General features: G+C 31.0%; 1 protein-coding gene across 3 annotated transcripts in view; it reads left to right on the top strand.

The window, feature by feature from the left end:
- COL11A1 (collagen type XI alpha 1 chain) overlaps nucleotides 1–17,996 on the top strand; it is a 213,685-nt gene that overhangs the window by 78,976 nt on the left and 116,713 nt on the right. For all 3 annotated transcript variants that reach the window (XM_063104117.1, XM_063104115.1, XM_063104116.1), the window contains 9 exons: nucleotides 1,689–1,763; nucleotides 2,806–2,889; nucleotides 5,152–5,208; nucleotides 8,611–8,664; nucleotides 11,175–11,228; nucleotides 11,346–11,399; nucleotides 11,558–11,611; nucleotides 12,763–12,816; nucleotides 12,940–12,984. In XM_063104117.1, the coding sequence (XP_062960187.1) occupies nucleotides 1,689–1,763; nucleotides 2,806–2,889; nucleotides 5,152–5,208; nucleotides 8,611–8,664; nucleotides 11,175–11,228; nucleotides 11,346–11,399; nucleotides 11,558–11,611; nucleotides 12,763–12,816; nucleotides 12,940–12,984 (531 nt within the window). The remainder of the gene's footprint in view (nucleotides 1–1,688; nucleotides 1,764–2,805; nucleotides 2,890–5,151; nucleotides 5,209–8,610; nucleotides 8,665–11,174; nucleotides 11,229–11,345; nucleotides 11,400–11,557; nucleotides 11,612–12,762; nucleotides 12,817–12,939; nucleotides 12,985–17,996) is intronic.

Here is a 17,996-nt window from a genome sequence, read left to right as displayed (position 1 = left end):
AACCCCAGACATATTTTTCAGGCTTTCCCATAGATATATAGTTGAACGTTGACAGAATGAGTTAATAAACCTGAATTCTACTTCAAAGATCAGGTCCTGGGTTACATAAGGGGAAAAAAAATTATGCTTTTTTTTTTTTTTAATTGCCTTTGGCCTTTTAAAATAGTGGATAAGAGATGCAAATGAATGACATACTTTTTATATATTTACAGTTAGTTTAAAGAAGGCAAAAACTGTAATTTAAACTTGAGTGATTTTAAAATATTCGTAAATTCTGGTCTGGGTGAGAGCTATTCAAGCAAGGTTAGAGGACATAAGCAGTTTATTATTAAAATGTTATCTTTTCTTACATGGTCTGCTGACTTAGTATCATATATCCAGTTTGATGCAGACATTTATTTGTAATCAGTCACCTTAGATAATATTTTCATAGTTTTAAATTCCACCATATTTTCATAAGATATTTTTGAATTCTATAATTTATTGACCATAAAACTCTATTCTTGGTTATAAATTTATCTCTTTAAAATATGCAATAAAAATATAGACATATAAATGATCTAACAAATTTAGGGAATATTTTATTAATGAGGTATTATACCTATGAAGCTAGATTTGTTAGGATTTAAAGTAGTTTATAGAAGCCATTATTTGAACTTTGAAAGTTCTTTAAATCCTGTAAAGAACCTACTGAAATAAGACTTTAAATGAAGTATAATCTTAACAGTCTAGAATCAATGCTAACTCTTTTCAGAGTTAACATTTTACAAGAAATTAACATTTAAAAAGTGCCTCTATATTTTTTTTAATACCAAGTAGATGACTTAGTTATGGATTAACTTTAGAATTTATCCCCTTCCCCACAAAGTATGACTTGGCTGTGTGTGTCAGTCTTCTTATATTGACAGCTTGTGGATATATACCTCATATCTATGAGTCACCTGCTCATGCACAGAGGCATATATATTTAATATTCTCTATAATCACACACATATCTTATATTTTCAGACACCCATACATTTCTACATGTGCTAACATATAAGTATAGGTATGCACACGTACACACACTAAGTATATTTCATTAGTAAGCGTTCAAAATAAATTAGTGGATATCTATGATTAGCAGTGACATGTTAATCCTAACATGTAAAGATTAATGATTATCTTAATAGATAAAGTGCTTTTATCTTGAAGAACAATACTTAGTGTATCTAGAAGATAGATACTTAAAGTGTCTATTTAAGTAACATATAAATAGACACATTTAAGTGTCTATTAAAGAAAACAAATATATCTCAAACTCATTAATTTAATTTTAAATAAATCTTTTATAATTTACTTAAAATTTGTCTTTATCTAGCCATAAGAATCAAAGTAGAATCATTTGCTTTTCTCACATGATTTCCCCAAATATATATGAACTCTCCATCTATGTAGTTTGAGGCTGCAAATATACTCTGAGCACTATTGATAACTGGATTATACATTAATAACCAAGTATTATTAAAATTTTCTAAAATGAGAGCAATGAAATACAACCCTTTCCAGGTATGCTTACTAAAAGATTAACCAAAGTGAAGAGCAAGTGCAAATTAGATAATGTAGACCTATGTTATTATAAGCTATTCTACTTCTAATAAATTTTATTAGTTTAATATTTATTTTGATTATTTCATTTATTTTCCTAGGGGCCCCCAGGACGTCCTGGCTTACCAGGGGCTGATGGTCTACCTGGTCCTCCTGGTACCATGTTAATGTTACCGGTATGTTTTTTTATTGCTATAAAGGGACTTAATATCTTGTCATCTGGTTTCTGAGAAATATTGTTGAACCAGGTTATGAAGTAATCAACTAAAATTCATTCTGTGAGGTAGAGATACTTAAAATCAGCCTTCAAAAATAAGGGACATATTACTAAACAAAATTCTGGTAAATATCAATGTCTGCCTTAGAAATAAAGTTTCATTATTTAATTACACTTTTGGCAAAAAAAAAAAAAAAATTTCTTGCTATTTTCAATCATCAATCATGTTGTTTATCCTGGGTTGTATTATTAACATGCATTTCATATGTTATTGAACATAATATTAATATACCATTTACCACCATAGAGATGATAGTTTAATCTTTTTAAAGAAGACATATCCATAGTCAGTTTTTAGCCTCAAAAATTATTTGCTTTATTATAAGATTTCTTTGTAAAGTTTTTGTTGCTCTCGTGCTCTGGAAAAAAATGTATTTGACTTATTAATTTAAATGTAAAGAACAAAGTTTCAAAAAATAATCACTTAGAGGGAAAATTTCACTCATGCTGCATTTTGAGTTAAAATTAAAACAGCTTTAGAATTTTATGGAAGAATATTAAGGAGGATTGGTTTTCTATATAATTACTTAAGGATGGGTAAAAAAAATAAACATATCTTAAGGAAAATTTCTTCTGTTTATGGAGATTCCAAAAGTTTTGATCAGCAAGATAGAGATTGATCTAGAACCATCACTGAACTTCGGGTAATTGGAAATTTTACAATTGAATGAATAATATGGATAGCATTTGTGCAGATAAAAAAAGGTGTAATGGTTTATTTCAGAGGAGATGTGGTGTAGAGAACTTCCATAAGACGTAGAAGAAGAATTAAAAAAAAAAAAAAAATATATATATATATAGGCCTCATAGCTCATTACGAAGTTACTTTGGAATTTTGTAAAAACCCGTTGTTTTACATGTTTTTTTATCTAGTGATCAAGGCATTTAATTTAACATACGTGACAAAGGCTAATTTTGAGCTTCTTTATGTTATCTCTTAGTTTCGTTATGGTGGTGATAGTTCCAAAGGACCAACCATCTCTGCTCAGGAAGCTCAGGCTCAGGCAATTCTTCAGCAGGCTCGGGTAAGAAAAGATAAGCATGTATTCCCAAAAGCTGATTCTATGTCAAGTACGTGGGTTTGTGTGTGCATATGGAGGATGCAATCATTATGAAAAGGATACTTGCTTCTGAATAGCATATTAAATTTAGTTGAAAAAATGCTAAAATTATATTTACTTTTCCAGTAGTGATATTTATTAATTGAATATTACAGTTAAATCACTGTCTCTGTGCAGTATTGCCATAAATAATTCTGGCAGTCTCCCTCCATAACACACCAGATTTCTATTATCTTTTTCAAAGAGTGTTGATGGATTAATATCTAGGACTCCCTTTTCTCACATCCAGTTTTACCCTGCTAAGGCATAAATCAATGATTGATGGACACAATTAACAAAAAAAAATTTGAAATAAACTTTTTTTCCTTTAATCTTCTGGATTATTTAAGGTATCCCAGATAATCCAGAAAATAGTTTCATGGACCTTCTTGTATATGAAAAAGAACTTTCATATACAAATATGTATTCTAAACTCTAATCTTAATATTCTACAATTTGTTTACAAAATTTGGTCGGTATTGACACATATTCAGTTTATAATTTTTTGTCAGTTTAAAGCCCTCACTGTCTGTGGACTTATAAAACATATGATTACATTCATTTTTTTTTTAATTAGCTTTATTGCAGTTAAAATATACATAAGAAAATCAAAAGAATAGACCAGGAAGAAACTGGAAGTACTGTAATACTTATTCATAGTATTGGTTTTCTTTTTAAGGAAGAAGGAAATAAAGGATTTATGTTTGGTATGGATATGGTTACCCACTTCCTAACCAATATAAATCATTTCTGTAAGAACTTTTTATTCATCATCATGAATTTATATGTATATGAAATATCTGAAAATATAAGCAAAGGCTGTAATTTACTCTCAGTATTTGTTTATGTACTTCATAAGACTATTAATCTAAAAAGATGTCATTATTTGGTTACATGATATATAAAGATAATGAAAAATTTTAATATTTGTTTATTAGACTTTGGCATAATACAAATCTAAAGATATTTAAAATAATTTATTATGATTCCTATAATTTGTCTTATAAATTATATTATTTTGAACAATTTTATGGTAATTATTTGAACTTCAATATTTTATGAGGCCATTGAATTCCTCATTTTTTAGTCCTCTTAATCTACTTGAAAAATAGGTAGCAAGCATTAAAATTCCAATTTTTCAGATATTTAATCTCAAGGATTAAGAAGTGTATTGTCAAAAATCTCATGGTGAGTCAGTAGTGGTACTTTGGAGATCCTACTGTTTTCATCTCATGCACTTTTCTAATATGATTTCGCATTTATTTCTACTACAGTGTCATTTTGGATATCTGTTGTGATAAATCTAAGTATTCATCTTCTGAACTCTCTAATATTAAAAAATCACACCATACTAATTTAATATCTTTCAAATTTTATCTTTTGCACTCTATATGTTTCAGTTTTTCGAATATGCTAATTTCACATTTCTAATATTCATTGTAACAATAGTGCATGTACTCAGTTTACTATGCATATGATTATGCAAAATAAATATTTCTTTCTATATAACATTAAATCTAAGATTTGTTAAGAGACGTGTATCATGATACTTACTGACTAGTTTTGCTTTGTGCTGTCTGGTTTTAATTATCATAGATTTTGCTAAAATATAATTGGAAAAATTTTATTTAAAGCTCCTCAAATTGCTCATCTCTAAAAATATTTTCAGTGAGAATTGCATCTGTGTATTTGAGAGAAAAAGTTATTGTGAAGTAAACTTCAGCATAGAAAATTATCAGATACTAGATTTATTCCAGAGTTTCAGATATGATAGAATTTTAAATTGAAAAGGTGAATTTAAAATTGAATTTAAAACTGAAAAAATCATATGTTTTCTTAAGAAAAGACCTCTGTAGGATTCAAACCAAGGTTGTCATTAATTTTAGAATCAATGGAATAATTAGATCAAATCTATTTTAACTTTTATTATTGATTAAACCATAATAATATATGGTACAAGATTGTATATAAATCGAAACAGTTTTTAAAATGTCTGTTGCTTATTTAGGTCTTTTGTCATACCAGAAACTTGCAGTTTTTTCAGTAACCTGTCACTCTTTCTAGCATGTAGCTATTATACCTGTGTTGATCATGTGTTACTTAAGTGTACCTTGTACAAACAAATGTTATGTTTTAATATGCTCTTCCAGGACAGCATTTCTGAAGTTGGTATATTTTATTTCCTAGATTGCTCTGAGAGGCCCACCTGGCCCAATGGGTCTAACTGGAAGACCAGGTCCTGTGGTAGGTTACCCAAAAAACCAATGTATGTTAAAATTCCTAAGTTAGCAGTTACTTGTGCAACTTCTGCTAGATATTGTTCATATGTCTGGCTGGTAAAAATAGTTTACATATACCTATTCATGCCTCATACTGTTTTTATTTTAAAACTCTCTTTCAATTCAGTTTTTAGTATATTTTGTTGTAAAGTTTCAATGAGAAGTTTTTACATCAAATCAAATAAAAAATATAATTGAATCACATATCCAACTATTAATTTCTCAAACTATAATTTATTTGCCTATATTCAGTTACTAAAATGCAATTTTACATTAAATTCTTGATACTCAATTTTACATTAAATGGAATTTTTATTTAAAAAGGAAAATATATTTGAGGACAATGAAAATTATTACACAGTCTTGGGGCATGCAAGTTATTTAGTTTAAACTGCAAGTTGCCTCCATATTCCACAAGAAGTTTGAGATATTAGAGAAATATTTTCTCTTTTAGAAACTCTTGGAAGTTTTATTTTTTCCTTACAGGCATGATAACAAGCTATGATATTTCAAATAGTTTTTCTAAAATATATTTAAACATTTTGAAATTTACCGATGTGAAATGAACAAGGAAGTAATTAACAAAAAACAAAGGTGCTTTTCAAAACACGTTTTTTCTTAAGAAAAAAATTTGTAAAATTCAAACCAAAGTTCTCATTAATTTTATAAGCAACAGAATAATTTTCATTTTAAGGATTTGTTTTTTTAATATAAAAGCTCTTTCTACTCTGCTTTTATATAAATTCATATGATTTCAATAAGTTTTATAAAGATATTTATAGAATATATTGTTCCGAAAGTTAAAATCTTATTTGTGATGGACTTAGTAGGCACTTACAGTAAAACTATTGTATTTAAATTTGAATCAAGTATTTAGTCTTCTAATTATTTAAACTGTTTTACTGATCGTATTAGGATGACAAAAAGTTTTCTTTATGTATTTTTGTTACATAGTTTTCCATAAGTTTATATTTCCTTAATTCAGTCTTGAAATTTGACAACACTTTATTTTGAAGCTACACATTTAGTCATATGAGCTCATATGGAACATAAGTTCCAATAATATGTTTCACAGAATTTAAACTGTACATATTCCTAAACAAATTATCAAGTGTTTATCATATATTTTTATTGTTCTGCTTTTCAAAATGCAATAAGGAATATAGAATATTCTATGCTGCATAACAATGGAGGAAATATAATTAACATTTAATTGCTTGTTAGTGACTCAAATGTACATGATTGAGGAACATCAGTTGTAGTAAGCTAGTGTTTTATAAAATTTGGGGGCAGAAGAATTACTTGGGAATTTTATTAAAAATAAAATTTCCCAGGGCCCTGAACTTGAAAATCTAATAATGTAGATTCAGGAATGGGACTGGTGTACTGTATTTTTAATGAATGAACTAGGTTGATTCTTATGGCCAAGCATGTTTGGGAAACACTGTCATGTACTATTTAATTTACAAAGATCAACCTAAGATCTCTAAAACTGTATCATTCAAAAAATTTTATTACTTATCATCTTGACAAACACAAGCAAATGAACCTGTAGCGGGTAAGGGCAGTGATGAGCAGACCCAATGGAAGCATATGATGTTAGCAGTTTCTGTCTTCACCAAACTACCAATAAGGGTCAGCCCTTTTTTCACAACACGTTGGCAAAGAGAAAACATTGACAACCATGTACACATTCACAATGTCAATTAATTCTCAGTGTCAATTAACAGCCAAGGTCAACTAATTTTATCTAATTATTTTTTTGCAATGGAGAGTTTTAGCTTCCTAAAAAAATTCAAGGTAGGCATTGAGAGAACTAAAACCACATTGATCTTTTCACCATTTTTCTCTTCTATTATATAATGTTCCAAAACATTAAATTATTATGGACTTTCAAATATCTGTTAATCCTAGAGTCCAAGGAAGTACTTCATTAAAATTTAAAAATGAAACAAAGTCTATGTTAATATTTTGACATAAATATGTACATTCTTTTAATGAAAAATTATTTTATCCATTTGTTTTTATCGAATTGTTTTAATAGACAAATGGAAGTTTGTTTTATAAAATATGCAGGGAATGTAGAATTTTTTTTCCTATTTTATTATTGTCAATTATTGTGTGACTATTTTTAGAGTAAGTGTTTGGGCAAACTAATTATAATCAATTCAGTAGGTAGTACTTATATACAGAGGATATAATTCAGTCAATTAATTAAAAATAAGTCAATAGTTATATAATGCATTCAATTCAGTGATGAATAATCTGACTTAATGTAGAATACCAGTTTTTCTCTTGTTTGGTTGCAGAATTCTTAATTAGAATTTTGAAAGACATCATTCTTCTAATTTTCAAGATTAGAATATTCTTAGCATATTACAAATATTACTTGACTTCCCATATTTTGGTGGGGTCATATAATTAATTATTTTACTTTGTAGCCACCAGGAAGCTCTAGACAGCTAACATATTCACACTTTGCATAATGTTAATGTTTGTTGTACTTGGACACAATGCACTATTTAATAGAATGAGTACTGACTTAAATAAATTAGAAACTTCTTAAACACCTAATGTATACTTATTCAACATGAAGTAACTATAATCACCATGTTCATCTTTAACGTTCTGAAGCTTTTGGGGGGTATGAATGGCCTAGTGTTTATTTTTAATATGTAAGAGGTGTTTGTTATAAAGATTTATTCTCGTGGGTAAAAACAAACAAATCTGGGAAAAAATGCTTTCATTTTACATCATTTTAGGATAATTATAATGATAGCAATAGCATGTGGTCTTGAAATTTTATTACTATAGAATTCAGCTTCTGAGAAACACCTGAGTTTAAAAGCAGTAACATTTTGCCATGTCCTCTCTGGTATAAGTGGATTCACTGCATACCTAATTCTGTAAAAATGTGTTGCTGTAGTATTAACACTACAGTGTAATGGCAAATAATGAGTTGTGTATCATCATACATGCTCTGACGGTGTACACATTAAAGAAAATTTCAACATAATTTCATGAGGTTGGCTACCATATAGTTATATATATAATAAAAGGGTGCTTCAAAAAGCTCATGGAAAGATTCGTATTATCTTTCAATTCTATTTTTCCATGAATTCTTTAAAGTACCCTTATATAGCCCTTTAAATATACCTCATACATTGGAATACAATAAGTATGCTGAGAAGAGAAGACATACTTCAATCAAAGGACTTGAAAGTTTTATTGTATTAACTACTAAGATCATATTAATTTAATTAAATATATTTTGAATAGGTTTTAGTTCTTTCAAATGAAAATAGTAGGATAAAAGTGGATAGGGAACTGCTAAAATAAATGATATATCCTCACTTTTTCTCTGCAGGGGGGGCCTGGTTCTTCTGGGGCCAAAGGTGAGAGTGGTGATCCGGGTCCTCAGGTAAAACAAAAAAAATTGTTCTTTTATTCTTGACTTTATTTTACCTAGTAGGGCAATTGAAGTATCTGCTGTTTTATGAGTAAAAAAAAATGTTTATGTTATCATTAAGCCCACATTACCCTTTTAATTAAAAAATTATAAGTGGTCAATTGACTAACAATAACTTACTTCATTTAAACAGTATTAAAAGAAAATAATGAACTAGGGTGGGAATAGGCTTGAGGGGAATAAGCCTTCTGAACAGTAAATGGGCAGAGCAGAGCAAAACAGTTGCAGTTGTACTTACAGTGGTCCTGCTACATGCCTATGTTTTCTATCAAGAGTAAATTTACCACATTCTCATATAAAGGATGTTTAACATACTTAAGAGACGCTAATTTCAAAACCTTCATAGAGCTGAAGAAATTAAGAGAAATTGTGAACATTTAAGTTGAAAATTTTTGAAAGATAACAGATTGCATTTACATGGTACCAAATTAAAAGTATTATTTTTCTCTTAATGATGGTAAATAGATACAGACATTCCATTATGCAATGTACTTATTCTAGAAAATAGAAAAACAAAAAGTGATGTATTTTTTAAATGAATTCATTTTAAATGCAAGTTATTCCTCAAGTATTCAACAAATATAAATTCAGTGTGGGCTGCAGGAGCTCTCAAGTGTCCATTTTTTTTCTTTTTACATTAATTTCATCTTTAAAATATTATAAGAAAATTAAATTACAACACACACACACACATATGTAGTTCAGAAACACACTGTAATCATGAGGATAGAGATTAGTTCAATTTCTTGGTGTTACCTCTTATAATCATACCATCTCCCCACCCCTTATACCTGGAAACCACCTATATGTTCTTTATCACTACAGTTTTATCTTTTCAAGAATACCATATAAATGAAACTATACATTATGCAGCCTTTTGAGACTGGTTTTTTGGAAACTTCGTAATGCTTTTGAGATTTATCACAGCTGATGAGTGGATCAAGAGTACATTCATTTTTGTTGCTGAGTAGCAGTATTCCATTGTATGTATGTACAACAGTTTATTTTGAAATGAGAAAAAACTCCAAAGAAAATTGGTAAAGATATTAGGGTGTTCAGGGTGTCCCAGTCTTTTTCATGCTGGGTTAACATTGCCATAAAAGGATGGGAAGCATTTGCAGTTTAACTGGGAATTGCATAAAAATATTGAAATTATACTACATGAAAATCTAGGGAGTTCATTCTTTTGCAAAGTTCATAAACTTTTTGTTCAAACTCTCCTATTTACAAAATAGATGAATCTAAAAACATACTGCAGTAGTTTTCATGGATTTTGCAGTTTTCCTTGGCTCCCTAAGTCTAAAGAGAGAGGTGTAACATCAAAAGAAGGATAATTTTCATTAAAAACTAACAATATTAATTCTGTTATTATTGCTCTTTTCCTTCCTACTGAGGATGAGGGTAGAGTCCTCTCACTACAATTATCGTTTTAAAAAGTTTTACTATTTAACCTCTAATTACTAGGCAATCCTAATTTTATATTTCTAGAATCAGCATTTTACAGTGATCATAAAAAATTATTTGTAATTTCAATCATGGATTTCATTTATCTACCAGGCTCGTTATATGCATATCATTTAAATTAAATTAACTTTAAAAAGTGTGAACAGTCAGTTAAATATAAAGAACTATAGAATAATTATACTGTAACTACATTTGTCATATAATTAGCTGTGAACATTTGTTTTAAAACAAGTATATATTAATCCCTACATGAGGTATATATGGATAGAACATTATTTTGTACTGCTACTAAACAGAAGGATAATATAACATGTACTGATAATTTTTAACCTTTAATGGTATGGTGCCAGTCAATAATTTGCTTAAGAAATTGCCAAGTCATCCTCCAGGTTTTGCAGATGAATGAAGAAACAAATACCGGTCACTGTGCTAATTTGTAGGAGTAAATGCGGAAAAATATAGATGTAATCAAAGACTTTGGCAGTTAATTAATCTAATGAGAGATTCAACTATGAGAAGAGGCAATTACAATCCAACATGATAAGTGCCATGAAAGAAGAAATATGTAGGAGAAGCAAAAAATTAAGAGAAGGTGAAGGAAAGGGGGTTGGAAAGAAAAGACAAATGGGATGGATGGTTAAGAGTGTCTTCAGTCAAGGGAAATGGAAAATACCAAGGTTTTGAGACTAAAATGAAGTTAAGGATATTTTTAAAGTTTAAAATATCCCAGTATATTTCTTTTGTTTAAGTGTCATCACATGTTTACGTATAAACTTATAAGTAATATGATCTTTTTGTAAGAAGCCATTTAGAGAAATTGATTCTCTTGTTTTCTCTTTATCTGGACTTTTACATAGAAATAATTTCCTTAAGTTTAAGTGATTATAGATAAGCTAAAAGGATATCAGTTTCTAAAACCATCTCTCTTGGTGTTATTGACTTTATTGATCATATAATATTATTGTATAATATTATTTAATTATGATGTTTTGAAATAGGGCCCTCGAGGTGTCCAAGGTCCCCCTGGTCCAACAGGAAAACCTGGAAAAAGGGTATGGCTGATTTTTGTTGTGTATTTTGAGGACATCTGCAATGATCAGTTCTTTAGTTTTCTTTATTCTCTACTAGTGGGAATCCCTTTTGCTTAATCATGTTCTTGACATCACCAGGGCCGTCCAGGTGCTGATGGAGGAAGAGGAATGCCAGGAGAACCTGGGGCAAAGGTCAGGGGCTCATATATTTATATATTTAGATCTTGTATGTTGTTTCACCCAGAACATTTTCTATTTTAAAATAAAATTTCTGGATATAAAAGGATACTTTGAATTATAGTACACATCTATATGGGAATGTGATGATGATGATTATTATGATTTTACAGGGAGATCGAGGGTTTGATGGACTTCCAGGTCTACCAGGTGATAAAGGTCACAGGGTAAGGTACATCTATTACTTTTTTATTCAGAGATAACAGGAAGGTCATTTAATATTTTAGAATGGATACAATTGAGGAAACCAGAAGAAGAATAAAATAATTGTAATATTTGTGAATACATTTAGTAAATTATTACATCAAATTGATAGTTGAAAAATATAGATAAAATTATACATGCGGCAACAATGTAAGCTCTTTAATTATTTTTAGACATTAAAATATTCCTTGTATTCAAACATAAGTCAAGGATGGATCTTTAGGTACATGTATATGGAAAATATCACATTAATAGAAGAGCAAGTGTGGAGATTAAATTTTGCTTCTAATTTTTTATAATTGTCTCAATTTCTCGCACATTTTTCCTGTGGAAACATACACAAAAGAAGATATCTGTAGGCAGTTTGTCATTAATATAATGATTTACTGGTACTATATTATTTCTTTGTGATGATATGAATTTCAGTCTAATTCAAGAGCTTATGATTTGCTAAGGCTAAGTAAACTACCATGCTGAGCAGCAATTCAATAGATATTTTTAGTGGGAAATTAAGCAGACACATTCTCTCAAAAAAAGAACAGCTTTGGATCTTCCCATCTTCTTTACCAGAAGTTCAGAATGAAGGTAAAACAAGCTTTAGGTAAATTGGAGAAAAAAAAATAGAAAAAGAAAAGAGAACCCTATCAAATATCTAGTGTATGCCTAACATGTCGACATAGATGTATAATCTTATTATTATTTTAAAAAATTCAAAATCCCTTTTGTGTTTTTGAGTTGTGCTGACAATATAAATTATTTAGAAGTAGAAAATATTTAAATTAAAATCACCAAATCATATCTTTGTTTAAAAAACCATCCCTAGCAAAATAATGTTCTAAATGCTTTAGATTACAGTAATTAAATATCTGAAAAACATTTTAGGTATTTATTTTATTTTAGCCTTTTTATATTGAAAATTGAGGGAACATTTTTCCTAGCATACTCATATGTACAGCTGGTTAAATTTGTAAAATTATAATTTTTCTGCACAGTTTTCTGAGGAGGGCAAATAAAGCTAAGTTTTCTCTGTTGTATTTTTTAGTGTGGTTACCAGATAGATTTGTAAACATTCTACTTATGTCATATACTAATCATATTTGTACTTATTTGCTAGGGTGAACGAGGTCCCCAAGGTCCTCCCGGTCCTCCTGGTGATGATGGAATGAGGGTATGTTAAGACTTATTTTCTTCTCTTTAAGAAATATTTAAAATTAAAACATGAGAACAAAGTGATATTGAAATGATACATTGTCTAATTGAACTAACCTCCCATTCATTTTGTCAATGACAGGGAGAAGATGGAGAAATAGGACCAAGGGGTCTTCCAGGTGAAGCTGTAAGCAACTCTCTTTCTTTCTTTCTAAATAATAATATGTCTGTTTTCAAGAAGTAGGGACTGCTGTTACACACATAAAGACAATGGCAAACACAGGTAAATATATCAGTCTTACTTAAGCTAACCAGGTAACTGTCATGTTAAAAAAAAAAAAAAAAAAGAAGGATATATAGCGCTCTTCTTTTGTCACAGAGAAAATCTTAGACAACGGAGAGAAATAACTGTGGAATGTCACATCTTGCAAGCCACAATCCCTTACCTAGTTTCTCTTGCTCTTTCTTTATTTTCTTTCTTTTTTATTTTTTTTTAATTTTATTTTATTTTGTCAATATGCAATGTGGTTGCTTATTGTGGCCAATTACCAAACCTCCCTCCCTCCTCCCTCTGCCCCCTCCCTCCCAACAATGTCTTTTCTGTTCACTTGTCGTATCAACTTAAAGGAATTGTAATTGTTGTGTCTTCTTCCCTCCCCCCATCCCCAGTTGTTTGTATGTTTATTTATTTATTTTTAGCTCCCACAAATAAGTGAGAACATGTGATATTCCTCTTTCTGTGCCTGACCTGTTTCACTTAATATAATTTTTTCTAGATCCATCCATGTTGTTGCAAATGGCAGTATTTCATTCTTTTTTAGAGCAGAGTAGTATTCCATTGCATAGATGTACCACATTTTCTGTATCCACTCATCTGATGATGGACATTTGGGCTGGTTCCAACTCTTAGCTATTGTAAATAGTGCTGCAATGAACACTGGAGAACAGCTATCCCTTCGACTTGATGATTTCCATTCCTCTGGGTATATTCCCAGCAGTGGGATAGCTGGGTCATATGGTAGATCTATGTGCAATTGTTTGAGGAACCTCCATACCATTTTCCATAGAGCTCCACCATTTTGCAGTCCCACCAACAAGGTATGAGAGTTTCTTTTTCTCCGCAACCTCTCCAGCATTTATCATTCATGGTCTTTTGGATTTTAGCCATCCTAACTGGGGTGATATGGTATCTCAGTGTGGTTTTGATTTGCATTTCCCGAAGGCTGAGTGATGCTGAGCATTTTTTCATGTGCCTGATGGCCATTCGTATATCTTCCTTTGAGAAATGCCTATTTAGCTCTTTTGCCCATTTTTTAATTGGGTTACTTGTTTTTTTGTTGTAAAGTTGTTTCAGAACCTTGTATATTCTGGATATTAATCTTTTGACAGATATATATTTGGTAAATATTTTCTCCCACTCTATTCTCTTTTAATTCTGTTAATTGTTTCTTTTCCTGTGCAGAAGCTTTTTAGTTTGATATAATACCATTTGTTTATTTTTCCTTTGGCTGCCCGTGCTTTGGGGGTCATATTCATGAAGTCTGTGCCAAGTCCTACTTCCTGAAAGGTTTCTCTTATGTTTTCATTAAGAAGTTTTATTGTTTCAGGCTGTATATTTAATCTTTTACTCCATTTTGAGTTGGTTTTAGGATATGGTGAGAGGTATGGGTCTAGTTTCATTCTCCTGCATATTGATATCCACTTATCCCACCATCACTTGCTGAAGAGGCAGTCTCTTCCCCAGTGTATAGGCTCAGTGCCTTTGTCAAAGATCAGATGGCTGTAGGTGTGTGGGTTAATTTCTGGATTCTCTATTCTATTCCACTGATCAGTGTGTCTGTTTTTAAGCCAGTACCATGCTGTTTTGGTTATTATAGCTTTGTAGTATAGTTTAAAGTCAGATAGTGATATGCCTTGAGCTTCATTTTTTTTTTTTTTTTTGCTCAGCAGTGCTTTGGCTATGTGTGGTCTTTTGTTAGTCCATATAAATGTTAGGATAGTTTTTTTCCATTTCTGAGAAAAATGTCATTGGAATTTTGATGGGGATTATATTGAATTTGTATTTCACTTTGGGTAGTATGGACATTTTCACAATGTTGATTCTTCTAATCCCAGAGCATGGGATGTCTTTCCACCTTCTTGTGTCCTCTTTAATTTCTATCAGCAGTGGTTTGTAGTTCTCATTATAGAGATTTTTCATATCCTTGGTTAACTCAATTCCTAAGTATTTTATTTTTTTGGTGGCTATTGTAAATGGGCAAGCTTTCTTGATTTCCCTTTCTGCATGTTCACTATTGGAGAATAGAAATGCTACTGATTTTTGTGTGTTGATTTTGTATCCTGCTACTTTGCTGAAATCATTTATCAACTCCCAGAGTTTTTTTGTAGAAGCTTTAGGCCGTTCGATATATACGATCATATCATCTGCAAGGAGGGACAGTTTGACTTTTCCAATCTGGATACCCTTTATTTCCTTCTCTTCTCTGATTGCTCTGGCTAGTACTTCCAACACTATGTTGAATAGGAGTGGTAAGAGTGGGCATCCTTGTCTAGTTCCTGATATGTTGAGCCAACGTTGCATACCTAGGATGAATCCCACTTGATAATGGTGTATAATTTTGCATATGTGTTGCTGTATTCCGTTAGCTAGTTTTTTATTGAGTATTTTTGCATCTATATTTCTCAAGGATTTTTGCCTGTAGTTTTCTTTTTTTCTTTTTTTTTTTTTTAAATTTTATTTTGTTGATATACATTGTGGCTGATTATTGCTCCCCATCACCAAAACCTCCCTCCCTTCCCCCCTCCCCCCAACAATGTCCTTTCTGTTTGCTTGTCGTATCAACTTCAAGTAATTGTGGTTGTTATATCTTCTTCCCCCACCCCGGTTTTTGTGTGTGTGTGTGTGTGTGTGTGTGTGTGTGTGTGTGTGTGTGTGTGTGTGTGTGAATTTATATATTAATTTTTAGCTCCCACCAATAAGTGAGAACATGTGGTATTTCTCTTTCTGTGCCTGACTTGTTTCACTTAATATAATTCTCTCAAGGTCCATCCATGTTGTTGCAAATGGCAGTATTTCATTCGTTTTTATAGCTGAGTAGTATTCCATTGTGTAGATGTACCACATTTTCCGTATCCATTCATCTGATGATGGGCATTTGGGCTGGTTCCAACTCTTGGCTATTGTAAAGAGTGCTGCGATAAACATTGGGAAACAGGTATACCTTCGACTTGATGATTTCCATTCCTCTGGGTATATTCCCAACAGTGGGATAGCTGGGTCGTATGGTAGATCTATCTGCAATTGTTTGAGGAACCTCCATACCATTTTCCATAGAGGCTGCACCATTTTGCAGTCCCACCAACAATGTATGAGAGTTCCTTTTTCTCCACAGCCTTGCCAGCATTTATCGTTCACAGTCTTTTGGATTTTAGCCATCCTAACTGGAGTTAGATGGTATCTCAATGTGGTTTTGATTTGCATTTCCCGGATGCTGAGTGATGTTGAGCATTTTTTCATATGTCTGTTGGCCATTTGGATATCTTCCTTAGAGAAATGCCTGCTTAGCTCTTTTGCCCATTTTTTAATTGGGTTGCTTGTTTTCTTCTTGTACAGTTGTTTGAGTTCCTTATCTATTCTGGATATTAATCCTTTGTCAGATATATATTTTGCAAATATTTTCTCCCACTCTGTTGGTTGTCTTTTAACTCTTTTAATTGTTTCTTTTGCTGTGCAGAAGCTTTTTAGTTTGATATAATCCCATTTGTTTATTTTTCCTTTGGTTGCCCGTGCTTTTGGGGTTGTATTCATGAAGTCTGTGCCCAGTCCTATTTCCTGAAGTGTTTCTCCTATGTTTTCTTTAAGAAGTTTTATTGTTTCAGGGTGTATATTTAAATCCTTAATCCATTTTGAGTTGATTTTAGTATACGGCGAGAGGTATGGATCTAGTTTCATTCTCCTGCATATGGATATCCAGTTATCTGTAGTTTTCTTTTTTAGTTGTATCTTTACCTGGTTTTGGAATCAGGGTGATGTTTGCTTCATAGAATGAGTTTGGAGGAATTGCTTCTGTTTCAATCTTTTGGAATAGTTCATAGAGAATTGGTGTCAATTCCTCCTTGAATGTTTGGTAAAATTCTGCTGTGAATTCATCTGGTCCTGGGCTTTACTTTGTTGGAAGCTTTCTGATAACAGCTTCATTCTTCTTTATTATTATTAATCTGATCAGATTTTCTGCATCTTCTTGGCTCAGATTTGGTAGATTGTGTATGTCCAGAAATTTATCCATTTCCTCCAGATTTTCAAATTTGTTGGCATATAGTTGTTTATGGTAGTGTTGAATGATTCCTTCTATTTCAGATGTATCAATTGTAATATCACATTTTTTAGTTCTAATTTTTGTTATTTGGATGTTCTCTCCTTTTTTTTTTTAGTTAGCCATGCTGATCATTTTTCAATTTTATTTATCTTTTCAGAAAACCAACTTTTTGATTTGTTGATCTTTTGTATTGTTTTTGGGGTTTCAATTTCATTAAGTTCTGCTCTGATCTTAATGGTTTCTTTCCATCTCCTAACTTTGAGTTTGGATTATTCTTGTTTTTCTATTTCTTTAAGGTGAAGTATTAGGTTGTTCACTTGCCATCTTTCCATTTTTCTGAAGTAAGCATTTAATGCAATATATTTCCCCCTTAGTACTGTTTTTGCAGTATCCCACAAGTTTTGGTATAATGTATCATTTTTTTGATTAGTTTCAATAAATTTTTTGATTTCCTGTTTGATGTCTTCTTGGACCCATATGTCATTAAGTAGAATTCTGTTTAATTTCCATGTGTTTGTATAGTTTCCAGAATTTCAATTGTTTTTGATTTCTAATTTTAATCCATTGCGGTCTGAAAAAATACATGGGATAATTCCAATTTTTTTGAATTTGTTGACACTTGATTTGTGACCTAATATGTGATCTATCCTGGAGAATGATCCATGTGCTGATGAGAAGAATGAATATTCTGAGGTTGTTGGATAGAATGTTCTGTAGATATCTGCCAAGTCCAATTGGTCTAGAGTGTTGTTTAGATCTTGTGTTTCTCTTCTGATTCTTTGCCTAGATGATCTGTCCAATATTGATAGTGGGGTATTCAGGTCCTCTGCTATTATGGTATTAGTGTCTATTTCCTTCTTTAGGTCTAATAGCGTTTGCTTTA

This window comes from Cynocephalus volans, chromosome 8 (genome assembly GCF_027409185.1).
Source record: "Cynocephalus volans isolate mCynVol1 chromosome 8, mCynVol1.pri, whole genome shotgun sequence".
Taxonomy (NCBI): domain Eukaryota; kingdom Metazoa; phylum Chordata; class Mammalia; order Dermoptera; family Cynocephalidae; genus Cynocephalus; species Cynocephalus volans.
The sequence above is the reverse complement of the archived record's forward strand: the minus strand, read 5'-3'. Positions and strand labels throughout refer to the sequence as shown.